The 14,790-nt window shown below is 43.2% G+C and overlaps 1 protein-coding gene across 3 annotated transcripts; it reads left to right on the forward strand.

Annotated features, from left to right (window-relative positions):
• The first annotated feature begins 457 nt into the window (after window positions 1–457).
• On the forward strand, window positions 458–14,224 carry nhej1 (nonhomologous end-joining factor 1). Of its 3 annotated transcripts, none has more exons than XM_062380283.1 (9): window positions 458–535; window positions 1,373–1,540; window positions 2,107–2,333; window positions 2,630–2,851; window positions 3,195–3,333; window positions 4,017–4,075; window positions 12,921–13,104; window positions 13,535–13,638; window positions 13,732–14,224. In XM_062380283.1, the coding sequence occupies exons 3-9, from the start codon at window positions 2,148–2,150 to the stop codon at window positions 13,798–13,800; spliced, it is 963 nt and encodes a 320-aa protein (XP_062236267.1). In that variant the 5' UTR covers window positions 458–535; window positions 1,373–1,540; window positions 2,107–2,147; the 3' UTR covers window positions 13,801–14,224. The 3 variants fall into 3 exon arrangements, with proteins under 3 accessions (XP_062236267.1, XP_062236266.1, XP_062236268.1); XM_062380282.1 differs by having other exon boundaries at window positions 489–650; XM_062380284.1 differs by having other exon boundaries at window positions 526–546.
• Window positions 14,225–14,790: the final 566 nt, after the last annotated feature.

Genomic DNA, 14,790 nt, shown 5'->3' on the forward strand with positions numbered 1-14,790 from the left:
ACAGAGAAGGTTATGGAGTTCTTAACAGTGTAACGGTTGGCAAAATTCACAAGAGTAGCGCCTTCCTGTGGGCTCTAAGATGGCCCCTAAGATAAGCACCAACCAGACAGCAGACAGACTGTGATTTCCCCAATCTATAAAATTTAAGATAATTATTTGTATATGCTTGTGTTTGTACTGGGATTGATTCGGTTCCGTCGGTCAATGTGTGTGATACTGGACTCAGTAGATCACAGATCTATATAAAACGACATAGATTCAAAACAAATATATTTAATCCAATGAGCAAGATCGACATCACATGAAGGACGCAGGAAGTGAAGCGTTTATCCTTGTTGCTGTGCGCAAAACGCATGCCATGCTTTAAAATGCCTATGCTCGTATTATTATTATTAATATTATTATGAATAGTAGTAATATATAGGAAAAGTATTAGGCGGAACCTTTGAAAGGCGCTGTTGTTTCACGTCGGCGTTCCAATCCAGACAGTCAACAAGACCTGCCACGGAAGCCGCTTCTTCAGCGGCACCCGCTGGTACATTTAAAGTATTTATACACTTGTTTTAACAGTATTTTCCGGGTTTCTGCGATTGTTTTAAGATGCTATGGCAGAATAGCAACTGAACGACATTCAACTGCGTCAGACAAAGGTACCAACGGCAAGAATATCGAGCTCGTAGCTTACTTCCATTGTCAGATAATGCTTCGAATTAGCCAGCAAAGCTAACAGTTAGTGAGTAGAAGTGGACATTTGGGATATAAGTGTGGTTTGTTTCCGGCGCCGAGTCGAAGAATAGATTCTATAAATGTAGTCAATGTTCAAAACCAGAATCTATCTCTTATATGTGTTTGAATACAAGCGCGGAACACTTAAAAGTCGTAGATTTTTCAATTGAGTTTGGTTTAAAAATACCTGTAAGTTTCAGAATATAAAAGAACATAATAACTTGTACTTCTTTAAAATACTTCTGTTACTTTCTCGTAAAGAATTGAAGAACAATTGAAAAATCAATGCATGTTGCTTATTGCACTGAATTGTTGCAGAATTTAAGAGGAGCTGCTGAATTTCAATGTGGATGAAAAACAAACAATAATATCTAGAAGGAATGTGTCCTGAGAAACAAGGGGATTTAAAATCCAGTCTTTTTTGGGCAGAGTTTGGTGGGAAACCAGCCAGAAAGGAGCGTGTCAGGACTCCATCCTCCCCTGATAACCTCTAACCACTGGCATCCCTGCCCAGCTTTGTATGGCTGTATTTTGCCGTCATAAAGTTACTGATTTGGGATTTTTGCGATTTCCAAATTGGCGTTCCTCGGAAGCACTCGCCGTGCTTCAAATGCAGCTGACGAGAAATACCTCTTCTCTTTCCCAGAAAACCGCCCAATAACAGATCAACGTCGAGGAGCCGGTAACCCGCAGGAGCTGCAGGCTGTGGTCGCCCGCTCCGGGGCAAGGGGGTGATTATGTGGCCTGGACCGCGTCTGTAACGTGGCTTTTAACAGATCTCAGGCCAGGCTCAGAGAGGGCACATTCCTCGGAGGTGAGCGATTAAACACATTTGATAAAGTGGAGAACTGCACTGTGTTTTGGGTGTGGGTGTTCATAGGCATCTACTTCCAGTTTGTTTGGAGCCTTAAGCTTTTACCCACATTCTGAACCATCCCACGAGTTTGTAAGCTGTATATATATATATATGTATATATGTATATTTATACTGCTGCAACGAAACAATCTGCACATTCTTTTCTTAATTATCCATTAGTTGTTTTGTTTTCAAATCGATACTGCCAGATCTCGAAGTGCTTGTTTCAGATTTCTTGTTTTGATGCAGTGGCAGTCCAAAACCCAAAGATGTTCAGTTTATGATGATGTGCAAGGAGAAACATTCATTGTTTTACATGAAAGTGCAGTTTATAGCTTTGTGCTTTAGTTGGATATTAGACATTTAATTACATTACTATTACATTACATTACAATTCATTTGAACACAGAGATGGATTTGTAGTCCACTTCTCCCCTTCAGTTTTTAAATACATATATATTTATCGTCTGGACTTTCACGTCCATCTGAGACTTGACATTCTCCGCCTCTCCATCTCCTAACAGGGATTTCCCATTTAGTGTGTTCACTTCATATAAATGCAAAGATGGAGGTGAACGGAGCCCCCCCCGACGTCCTCCTCCAGCATCCCTGGCTACCTGTGGGCATCAGCGGCTGCCAGCTCCTCGCTAAGATCTGGTTTGGAGATGCGGCGTACCACATCCTGCTGACTGACATGAGCTGCGTATGGGAGGAGAGGATGGACTCAGCCGCCATCCAGAGGCGATCGCAGGTACGCAAAGCAGAGGTTTGGCTTTTTACAGGGCTGCAACTAGTGCTTCTTTTCAGGCATGAACTCTGGAGAATGTCCGCAGAACTGGGTCCAAGCTTTCTTAGGAATGAAAATCCAGTCACATAGCAATCACTTTGGGGTTAAATAACAAAATCTGTCAACAAATTTTGTCACTGAAATGTAAGACATTTAAAAACAAAAATCCGGAAAAAAGCAGGGAATCAAACTGGCCTTGTTTTCACAAGTCAAGACTGAATGTTTTTCTCCGGTAAATGATTCACGTTTCCTTCCACCAGGAGCTGAACCGGCGTTTGCGAGCCCCGGTCAAAGCTTTCTTCTCCCACCTGTGTGAGGTGGCTCAGCCCATTCTGTCGGGAAGCGGCGAGCAAGCCGATGGCGAGGCTCAGATCTCCCTGACGCGACGCGAGGACGACAACATCAGCATCAGGCTGAAGAGCGAGCTTGCGGAGATGCCCTTCTACTGGGAGTTTCGCTGCACCCCCGCCCCAGTCACACTGGTACGGTCCACGTTTCAGATCTGACCTCCTCAGGGTATGTGAGGGGGTTGCAATGTTTGTTTTTAGTTTTGGTTTGAATGTTTGTCGCTCTGCCGCTGAGTATTCATGTCCTTGGTCTGTATCAAAATGTTGATACAGCTCAGTTTGACGTTGTGTGAATTAAATCCTTGACTCTGGCATTCTGATAATCACCAGATTATCTGTTTACTAGTGTCTCTGTATTTCTTTAAAACCAAACAAATGAGAAAGTTGAAACATTTAAAACAGACTTGCTATATAAAAAAATAAAATAATCCTGACACTCACAGTTGCTTCTTTCACTGAATCCTGTGTGTGTTCACAGGTGTGTACTCAGCTGCTGCGCCCCCTGCTGGCAATGAGCCGTCTGCTGCAGCGGCAGGTGGGGCAGCTGGGAGGTCTTCTGGTGAAGAAGGACGTGGAGATCCAGGATTACAGAGAGAACGGAGCCACGCTCAGCAGAGGTACACACACATGCACCTGTATATAATATGACACACATACAACATGACTGACATGGAATAATAGCACTCTGAGCCAAAAGTTAAAAAGATAGTGCATGTTTTTCTAGTGCATGTCTAAACTGTAAAATAATCTTTACCTTCAGCTTTTTTGGGAAAACAAATTTCTCAGAATTAAGACTTAAATGTCTAAAAATAGTCCTACTTATATTCATATTTATATATTTTATGCATTAACTCTAAAGCCCCAAAATCCAAAAACAGCATCATGAAAAATGTGGGTATAAAAAAAAACTCAAATAATCTTTAACTTTGTGCATCAAATTGGATTTTCATTAACTTTTATTATATTTTTTAATATATTTATAATAAACACTTCAGATAAATTCATGCCGATTTATTCTCTTAAATGTCTTTCCTGGACCTCATGACTTTTTACTTCGGCATCGAGAAATAGTGGTTAGGAAAGTTGCATTTAATGCCACATGTTCAGGATGTACAAGGTGAGTGTTAATATACAGTATATGTATAATTATAATTAAGGATGTTCAAAAACACAAAGAGATGAAAGTAATTTTATGCAACAAAAATATGAAAAAAAACTTCTTCTCACTTGTTGAGTAGCAGACAGTGAGAGTGTATGTTTTTCAATGCTCATAGTCCAAGTTTGTGTGTTTTGAACCCAGAGCGGCTGCAGACGGATGTTTTTGAGGAGCAAACCAACAGAGAGAACTTCATCTCAAAGGTGAGAGGTCAGCGACACACACACACACTCTGCAGCCCTCGGCTAGCCTGTTGTTTTGGGTCTGTTTTTGCCGTCCTCTCTCGTCCATTCCTGATCGTAAACCGGCTGTGGCGAGCGCGGCGAGAACCACATGATAAAACACTGCGGCCGCTGGAACGCGCGGCTCTCTGTCTGACTGAAACAGGAGCCGCCGTGCCCAACTCTAAAGTCGCTGCATGTCACTGTCCTGTCAGAGCCATCGGCTGATTTCTCAATGTGTGTGTTTGTACTTACTGTATCAAGGTGTGAAATGTCTCATCTCGGACCATGATGACCTCTGACTGATTGTGTGTGTGAGTCAAGGCATTTCGGATCTACCTGTTGAATTTCCAAAATGCGTCTGTCCCTCCGGGTTTATTTTTGGTTTAGTTTTAATATGAGGGCTTGGTGATTTGGCCAAAAATTCTCTCATGATGAAAACTCATCTCTAATAATCACGAGGAATGTAAAAGTTATTATTTCTTTTAAGTTTTAGGAATTATTTTTGCTTCTGAGTGAAGATGGTGGTTTCAAACTCTTTATTGGAAAACTGAGGAAGATCAGAAGAAACATATCATTGATGAAAATTGTTTTGTCGCCCAGCCCCTGGTTGATATTCATTCATTTATCAGATTAGGAGAACCACAGATTCTGTGCCCTTTTTTTTTTATATTTTGGAGTTTGAAAAATATATAGGCTGGTTGTTTTCTTGCCTGTGTGTGGAAACATTGTCAAATTCCATCGGGAGGTCGTGACATTTCCTAAGATTACTATCAGAGAACTTGGATGTGGGGAAATGTTCCCTTCCTGGGTGACTGGGAGCTACACACTGTAGCGTAATTCAGAGTTTGTTTGACTCATCAGTTGCATCATTTGGTGGTTTTCAGGACAGAAACGGGCCTGTTTGTTGATGCTGTTTGTGTATAAGGACAAACCAGGAAAGAATCACATTCATAGGAGGTGGAAAGGCTCCAGCTCCAGGTACAAGGAGTCATGGAAAGTTACATCAGGGTCACAGTGGCGGCTCTGTTTTCAGCCTTTCGGTGACCATATGATGGTTGAGGGTGAGGGTGGGCGCACAGCAAGAGACCACAGAAGAAGAAGAAGAAGAAGAAGAAGAGGGAGAAGAGGAACGCTGCTGCGGATCAAAGTCCTCTCTCTCGTGGCAAATTCCACCGGGCTGCGAGGAGACTGCCTGCAGACCAAAGTCCAAGCTGAAATAAAACGTGTGTGTGTGGGGGGAAAAATGTCACCGGGATGCGTCAAAGGAAGAATCGCACACACTGGACGAGCCGCCGTGTGTGTGTCGGAGAAAGAGTGGAGGCGTTTGGCGTCAGCGTGTTGTATTTATCTGTGAGGGTCGGGCCTTTGCGTGCGGTCTGTCCACCCGGTGACTGGTGCATGTCTCTGTCTGGCCCCATGGCAACATCTCCCCTACCCATCAGTGCTGCAAACTGAGCCCGGGCTTGGGATTGGACCGTGCTAATCGATAGGTTGATCGTGAGAGAGCTATCAAGAACATTCAAGGTCCACTTACGGACAAAAATAACCATGACAGAAACAAGATGAGCAGCTTTCAGACACGCACTGAACTCTGGGTATTCTCCTGAAGTTTCTCCGGAGAGCCTGCATGTGAGAACACAAAGGTCAGAGTCAGTTGCCCTAAGCCTTCTCCAGCGAGTGGGCATGTCGATGACTTTTTGTAAAATGCGTCAGTGAAATGAATGACGTCAAAAATAAAACAAAGCCGAATGATTTCTTCCGTGTGCGTAAACACAGCGATGTCACAACCCAAGCTATGTTTTCACACAGAACTTGGCAAACTGTTTTCCCTTTGTCTCCACTCTCGATGCAAAGTCGGACCAGCTTCCCTTAGAGTGATATCAATCTTCCCAAACTCAGAAAAACGAACAGGCCTATGTAAAAAAATGGAGTTTATAAGTAACCAGCAAGACGGATCAGAGTCACAGGTACAACGCAGAGTCTGTGTGTGTCTCCTGCGTCAGTTTCGCCTTCAGTTTTTCCTTCCTTGAACTTGAACTTCTGTGACATTTGCGCAGATATTTACGTGGCGGGTGCCAAAAGACAGCAGAGCCTCATCACCCCCCGTCCGCCCTCCTCTTTTACCATTTCCACAAGCGTGTGTTTGTGCTTGCGCCATTTGTGGCCTTTGTGTCCCACACCAAGGGGAACGGGAGCTCAGAGGGACAGTGGAAGAGAGACGCTGATGACAGGAGCAGGAGGAGCTTTTATTTTCTGCTGCAGCTTTCCATGAAAGCCCCTCCCCACGCGGCCACCACACAAACACCCCACCCAGCTCAGGTCAACATTTACATGGGTGGAATTAGTGTATATGCTTCCCACTGATACACACACACACACACTCACAAACACACACTTGGATTTAACTTTGGTATAAGCAAAAGCTGGTCATGGAGATGTAGGATGATTTTAAAAAAAAAAAAAAAAAAAAAAAGAAAAAAGGATCACATCAACTTCCCGTAGATCCTAAATTTAGTGCGTGTGTGTGAGTGGGAGTGTCTACTCTCCACACAGAGCAGGCTGTGACGCATGCTTTTGGTTTTTCAGAGTCGAGTGCCGGTCTGTGTGTGAGTGTGTGTGTGTTTCATTGAAGCCGTGTATTTATCGTCACGCTTGTCCGTGTGCACCCCGGTGACACATGCTCTGCAGCTCTCAGCGCGGCGTCACACTTGACAGCTCCGAATTGAGTTGTCACCCCTTGGGAACGTCGCCCGCTTCCTGTTTCATGAGACGGCGGCTTCACAGCTCCACGGTGACCACGCTGCAATGAATGAAGCGACATGGGACAATTAGTGGCCGCCTCTGACCAAAACACCTCACTTGAGCTGCACAGAATCCCATAATTGGGTCCAAACGTTTGCGGCATCCAAATTTGGCGTTCCTTGCCCTGAATCTCCTCAAATTGAAGGTTTTCCTCGTCGGGTTTTGCGCTCGGAGCTACTTAGATGAGAATCATTACGAAGCCGCTGTGTGGAGATGTGCAGTTTTCCGTCTCCAGGGTAAGCGTCTGTAATGATTAGGTGCTCAAACGGGTGAAGACATTTTCCTTAAATGCAGCGTAGCTCCCCACATGAAGCGCTGCACTGTCACAACAGGAGGAGTCAAATCCTAATATCTGTTCGCCCCGACCAGAGGCTCTAAGTTAAGAGCAGAGCAGGAAACTTTCATCCGGCGACCACAGCAGCTGATGGAGCCCGAAATACATTTTGACTCTAAGCGACCAAACTTGACATGAAGAATGAAGGGAAGCCGTAGATATTGATTTGGTCTAAATTCATAAAACACAACCTGGAAGCTCTCTTTCTTTTTCTTTTCATGTTGACACCCGACACATGCCGTCATTTTCAGTCCTCCCGCCAGATGTTGAACCTGGTTGCACGGGTTTGCTTCTTGTTCATCCTCAAGAGCATTAGTGAGATTGATGTTGGGTGTGTGGTTTACGATAGTTTGTCAAAGGGCTAGGTTGTAGTTATGGTGACACCACGGTGCACGTAACGTCGGTGGTTGACATGTGACACCACAGATGTTACCGCGCGGTTATTGGCGAGAGCTGTGACTGAAGACTCAGTTATCTGTAATTCTTCTGTGAAGGATGTTACCTGCTTACTATTTCTATTATATATACTGTATATAGATCAAGATGAGTCGCCTTCACATAGGTGGAGCTATCATGTCATCCATCTTTGACCCAAAACCACTATAATATATTGTAATATATAAAAAAGTTTGTGAAAACAGTTATTGTGTGTAATATGATCCAAGTATAATGTGGCCTGATCTCATAGGATACACGTGTGTAGTGTTGTTGGTGATATTGATGGCTGAAACCTCCCTCCTCTTCTCTCCCTCGCTCCTCGGTCAATCATTGACTCACATAAACGCAGCGAGCGGCTTTTTATCTCACTAACCTGAGGAATTCCGAGCCGGGGTGGTAAGTAGGCGAGGCCGATATAAGTGAGGGCAACACACAGCCACATGCAAGTGATGGTGAACTCCCAATATTCCGCTTCCCGGCTGCATTCCGCGATATTTGCGGCTGTATTTATAACAGATCTGTTCCAGTCTGGGTCTGCAGGTGATGAATCACGTAGTTTGTGAGTCATACGTCTTAAGATCCAGTAACTGTCATATGTTCTCATGAAGATATCTTAAAGGAGTTTGATATTTGCAGCTGCTATAGATCCGATCACGCCAGACCCCATTCTGAGCAGTTAACAGCCTTTGTTGGTTTCAGCTTTTCTTGAGGTCTGGAAATAAAGATTCTGGACTTTCACCACTTGATAAGCAAATCAAATTTGTAACCTGAACATGTATTACCTCAACCCTGTCTGGTTGAGTGAGATCCAAATGAAAATCTGGATTTAGTGGATTTAAATGTTGTTTAATAAGGAGACTGTTGGCCTTGGCAGAGGTATGAACTCGACTTAGTGACTTTCAAGTTAATAATATTTGACAGTTTTGAGACTTGGCTCTCAGATAACGTAGATGCGCATGTTTCTTCTTGAACTAAAACATTTAGAAGAACACAATGTCCAGCATCCTGTGGCTGCTTCTCGCAATCTGAAAATCTCTTCAGGTTCTTTTATTCATTATATTCTGAATCAAATCATATGAATAATCACAAGTTGTGTAACTGTAGTTTTTACTCTGCGAGGAGTAAAAGACGGCAAAACAAAAACATCTCCGCACAGTACATCTTCTCTGCCTCCTCCTGTGCCTTCTGTCAGTTGCGCACAGTTTCCACAGGCTTGTCCCCCGCTCCGGGTCTGTAATTAGCCGCTCTGTGGCCTGGCTGCTTCCCCTCTTCAGCTGCTGGTCGCTGGGCCGAGCCCTCGGCCTGGACCGGCCCGAGTGCGGCGTCCCGCAAAGACATCACGGGCAACATGAGAGCAGCAACACGGAACACGGCAGCAGCGCTTGTCAGCACGTGAACACGCAATTTGCAAGAGCCTCCTCCCGGGAGACTTTGTTTCAGTTTGTGACACCAAACACTCGCCGTCACAGCAACATGGTGGACGAGTGCGGTGGCAGCCAGTCGAGCTGAAACTGCTTCAAAGTGATCGAGAGCCACAAACAAACATGAGGCTTTCCTCAGCTGACAGGAGATGAATGTCCAGTTCACACCTGAGCAGTGCATTGGTTTTGGCACAGTTTTCAGTTTCGACTCTTCAGCAGGGCGTTGTTTCCAAGGTCTATTATGTGTGTTTGTGTGTTGATTTTTAGCCTTCTGTTTACGTCCACCAAGGAAGTTATGTTTTGCCTCTATCCTTTGGTTTGGTTATGGTTTTTCAGCAGGAATATACAAAACTAACATTTTCTTATAACTTGGTGAAGGATCGGGGCCTCGGCCGTTACATTTTGGCTTGTTTTTCCCTCCCTTCTCCATTGTGGGACAGATATCATTGTGAACTGATGAGGTTGTGCAATTCGGTGCGGGCTTGATTGAACCGCTGGGTGCTCCACTGTGTGCCATCCTAGTTTCTTCATGTATCAGTAGGATCACATAAAAACTACTGAAAGGATTTTTGCGAAAGTTGATGGAAGGATGGGACAGGAGCCAAGAAAGAACCCAATAAATTCGGGGGTGGATCTAAGAATTGATTTACACTTTTTCAAACTTTTGCGAGATAGGGTGTTTGTTTGACATTTTCACAATTTACCTAGGGAATAATTTTTAGATATATTTAGGGAACTGATATCCTGATTGTTTGCTTGATTGAATTTAAGGGGACTAATGTATCAACTCAAATTGAGATGATCCCAATCAAACTCAAGTTCGACCTCGTCATTCTCCTGCTCAAACTCCTCCTTCCATCCTTGAGTTTGGTTAAACTCCCCGCTACTTTTCCAAGGACACCACCTCGAGAGCTCAGGGTTCAATCTGGAAAGCAACACCTCGCTCTCTGATTCGGGGCAGGAAGCTGAGAATTTGAGGTTTGCGAGGAAAGAGGGGAAAGTAAACACGGGTTCAACAACAGAGACGAGGATGACGGGGAGTTTGTGTGAGACTCTCTGGCACCAGACCTCCTCCTCGGCTTCAAAAACAACAACAACAACAGCAGCAGCAGCAACGCATCTAAAATCAGAGCTGTTTACCTGCTAATAATAGAGAAACACCAACATGCTGCCAGCTCTTCCCCCTTTTCTCTCATCACCTTCACCACACATGATGCTTTACTGTGGGGTAGGAGGTTTGGCTACCAGGTGAGCACTCCTCCTCCTCCTCCGCCTCCTCCTCCTCCTCCTCCCGCTCATTTCCTCTGTGGTCGGAGGACTTTGTTCTGCAACATGAGCAGAGAGGAACTTTCCAGGATGCTACTCAGCTCAAGAAAAAGCGAGCGAGGGGTTATTGACCTGCCGTGATCGCCTCTTTATTCCCCGTCTGGCATTTATTTTCTAGTCAGCAACAGCAGGTCAGAACAATCTTCTCACTGCTGCGTTCACTGTCATACGTTTCCTAAAATAAAGAGAGGCGTGGGGGCGTGGTTGTGCCAAGAAAAGAATAAAAATACAAAATAATAATAAACAACTACATATTAATTATTGTGATTATGTAAGTATGCAGGATTCTTACCATATCTTGGTTATTTCTGTCAGATTAGCGTGAAACCCCCTCAAATAAAAATGTAATAATGAAATATCAACTTAACTTAATTTAAGAAATCAGAATAAAGTTGACCTATCAAGTCAAACTGTGGATGAATCTATGGGGCTCGATCACAGAACGAGCCAGTAGTTTTCCACACAACAGAACGGCTTTGTCGGAAAATAACATTTTGACCATAAATAGATTGATTTACACAAGATTCTTATAGGTATAAGTTTGCCTTTTGTATTTTATTATTTTGACCTGGTAGGTCATGATTTTACATTTTACCTTCCTACAGGTAATAAAGTCAGTTCATCCTGCAAAACTATGAATCAGTTGTTTTAATGGGAAGAGTGGATTTCCATTAAAAACAAGAAATTGCTTTTGAGAAAGTGAACACAATATTTCAGATCAAACAAGAAGTGAGCTGGGGGCGCTTAAAAAGAGAGAATAAGGATCGGCTTTCTGCTGCTTCCTCTCCCCTCTGCACATTGGTCGCTCTGTGTTCCCGAAGCAGAACCGAGCCTCACCAGAGCATACATTTATTTTTACGATATTTAAACAAACAAATAACAAAAATAAATCAATGCAAAACCTCCAAACCTGACCAAAGTGTGTTTAGGAGCCCCTCAGCACTGACAGCGAGCGGGGAGACCACCAATTTCTCCCGGTCAATATTTGAGGAGCTAATTTGGAGAGTTTGTCCTCTCCAGTGTCGGAAAAAAGAAGAAGAAGGGATTTAGTGAATAGCGCGTGTTTTTCTACGCGTCAGACGTGTGTTCGCATAATGTGGCACAAGTTTACACGCACCCTTATCTGTCAGTCTTGCGGTTGACAGGGCTGGTGTGTGTGTATGTGTGTGCGTGCGTGCGTGTGTGTGTGTGTTTCCGTTGTTCCTGTTCACAAGTCTACCTGTGGTCAGCTGTGCCAATAATGCAGCTTTGATTAGAGGCTTATCGCAGCAGCAGCACGCCCTGCATCACACCTCAGACATGTGACTCCCATAGTCGGGCCGTAAAACAAACATACCCCAGAGGCACCACGCTGCACCGATAAAATGGAACTTCAAATCAAGTTTTTATTCCAAGCGTATGATTATTTCTTTTCGTGGATTTGTGGATTTATTGGCTTTAAGGCCGCGGAATGAGGGCTTAAAAGAAAAGTTCCATGTGACTTCTAATTGACATGTTGGTTCATATACTTTAAGGCAAGAAAAGTGGGCTGACATTGTAGATCAATGGTGCAGAATATCATCGCATAAGCGCTTAAACTTAAAAAAAATAGCCATTAGAACATTTTAAAATACATTTAAAGGACAATTTCATTTTTTTCCAACTTGAAAAGATAATATGTGATAAGAGTTGAGAACTGGAGGTAAAATGCTGAGATAAATCCAAGACAAAAACCCATGAGCAGCCGTACAGTCCTGCATGATTCAAACTGCAGTTTGGGTAGATTGTGTAAACCAGTGATTCCCCACCAGGGTGTCATGGCGCTTGGAACGAACTACAATGAAAGCAAGCACTGAACTCTGGAAATCTTCCTGAAATATTCTGGCCAACCCCCATTTAAATGTCAGCAGAACGTCTGGGAAACTTCCCAGCGAGCACGTGGGTGTATCGGTGACGTTTCTAAAATGTGACTGGTGTGAGACTGGAACAACACAAAAACATCAGGATGAAAAAGAGATGTCATAGACGTAGAAGACGGAGATATGTCAACTTGGAAAGACGAGATTTGTGCGGTCTTGGAGATAAGGGCCGACACCTGTGTGGATGTGCTATAAATAAAATCATGAAATAACAAGTTCAAATGAGTGAATTTTGAACATAATGAAGCTCTAAAACATTTGATAAGGGAGCAAAACTGGAGGTGAACACAATTGAAATGCCTCTTATAAAAGAAGGGGCAGGTTAAAGTTGAAGCAGTAATAAAAAAAAGCCTGTAAACTGTGACGGATGTTTATGACACAGAGAAGAAGAATTCTGTTCTGTTCATCTTTACTTTTCTTCTTCAGTTAAATTTTTCTAAGCTGCTGGTTAGTTTTCAACATGTCTGATCTGACCTGTATTTCGAAAATGTATATCTTTATCACCTAAGCAACGTTACAATAATCATGTCAATCAACGTGATCAGCTGTTTGCTGTTGAAGGAAACTCGTAGCTCATCTCTTCCCTCGGTCTCTCCTCCCTTCAGGCGCTCCCTCTGGTTTGTTCTGAGCAGCAGGAAACTCTGGGCTTCGACGACGACCTGCAGCAGCTGTACGCCTCCATCGTCGCCCACGAGAACACACGTGCACTAAAACGCAAGCTGTCGGAGGAGCGCTCGGTTCAGGAGGACCCGCCGGCCACTGAGGAACAGGACCTCACGCCATCCTTGGGTTCGTTTGGTTTGAACTCTAAAAGCTCACTACTGATGTTCACGCTTGTGTTGAATGTGTTTCTTATCCACGGCTGATGTAATAAGAGCGCCAAGCAAAGGCCCAGTGACTTTCAGTTCAACAAACAATCCTGCAGGAATTCAGCTAATAGTCATTTACATACTTCATTAATCAATACATAGATAAGGAATTACCTCTTTTAAGTCATGAACAATGTCTTCAGTTAAACCAGATGGTCTGCAAGCAACCAGGCTTTCTAGTTTACTATGTATAGTTAAGTTTGAGATGTAATGGAATAGAAGTACCTCAAAGCTAAAGGATAGGCTGACGCTTCAGATCTGCTGTTACCAGATTTTAATGTACCTCTAACACTTAAAGTACAATAATTAGATTACAAGTGTATTTGATCGTCTTTATCCTCGACCTTTAGGTGTCGGGTCTGTCAGTGAATCACCTGAGAAGGTTGGAGAACAGAGCCACAAGCGGACAGATGCGACTGGAGCCACAAAAGCCGACGGAGCAACGGTCCAAAAGGTACGACTGGAATAAGAAATCAGCTTCATTTTATCTTCAGGATAATCTTTCCTAAAAAAAATCAAATATCTGTTTTCTCATCTTTGTCCTCAGTCTTTTGACCGCCCAGCAGTGCGACCGTCCTCCAAACCAAAGAAGAAGAAAGTCGGACTGTTCCGATGAGCCCGAGCAGTAGGACACACACACGCACTCCATTAAGAACTTCATTAGGAAAAGTGCTTTTGGAGAAAAATGGAAAACGGGTCTGCCTTGAAAACCGTTTTTAAACCTCTACTTTTGCAGTATGGGATTTTTTATCTGGTTTTAATATCAAGCAGTGCTGATCACAGAAACAGATTTTAGACTTTTAAAGTTTAAATTAAATAATCGCATTTTAAATTTTTTTATGATTTTATGGTCTGCAACAATGAAGCTTGATTTTAGTTCTATATTAAAGTTCACGTCTTATCTGATCATTGTCATCACACTTGATAGTTTGTGACTCATTTGGAGATGATTAAGCAGCTAACATGAAACTGATTCATTGTATTTCTGGGACATTTGGACAAGTCAAACAAGGTGTCGATTAAAGATGTGAGTGTTATTATGATGGCTGTTCTCCATTATTAACAAAGCAATATCAGAAAATCATTTAAGTCTAGTGCAGATGTTATAACTCTTATGCCTCCAGATCTTTTTATTTATATATTTTCTGCTTTAAAGCCAGTACATCGTCTGTGTTAATGTCTAAAGACGCATTTCGGAGCCGTGTCTTTCTTCCTGACCCCAGACTGACTGAGTATAATGGGTCGACAGCGGTCGATTGAGCAGCCTCTCTCCCTTTTTTCAGAGAACGGTGAGATGTTGACTCAAGGTGTTGCAGCATCTCGGGAATGCTATTGAAGCCTTATTTGTAAAAAGTCACTGTTTGTCTACACGGCTCCGAGGGATTTCAAGTGTTTCTGTATGAGTAACGTGATGGAGAAGTGGTTTCACTTTAGCTGGAAATTCAGCGTGAATAGGTAGTTTTTTATTAACGTTTCCAAGGAAAATCGTGGTGATCCTGTTCCGATTAATATCCCAGGAAGAAGTTAATATTAAACTGTTAATTCTTGTTCCTGTGTGGCGATGATTGATATTACTTACTATACTGACGACAAGATATGGTCAAAA

The sequence above is a fragment of the Platichthys flesus genome, chromosome 22 (genome assembly GCF_949316205.1).
Source record: "Platichthys flesus chromosome 22, fPlaFle2.1, whole genome shotgun sequence".
NCBI classification, from domain to species: Eukaryota; Metazoa; Chordata; class Actinopteri; order Pleuronectiformes; family Pleuronectidae; genus Platichthys; species Platichthys flesus.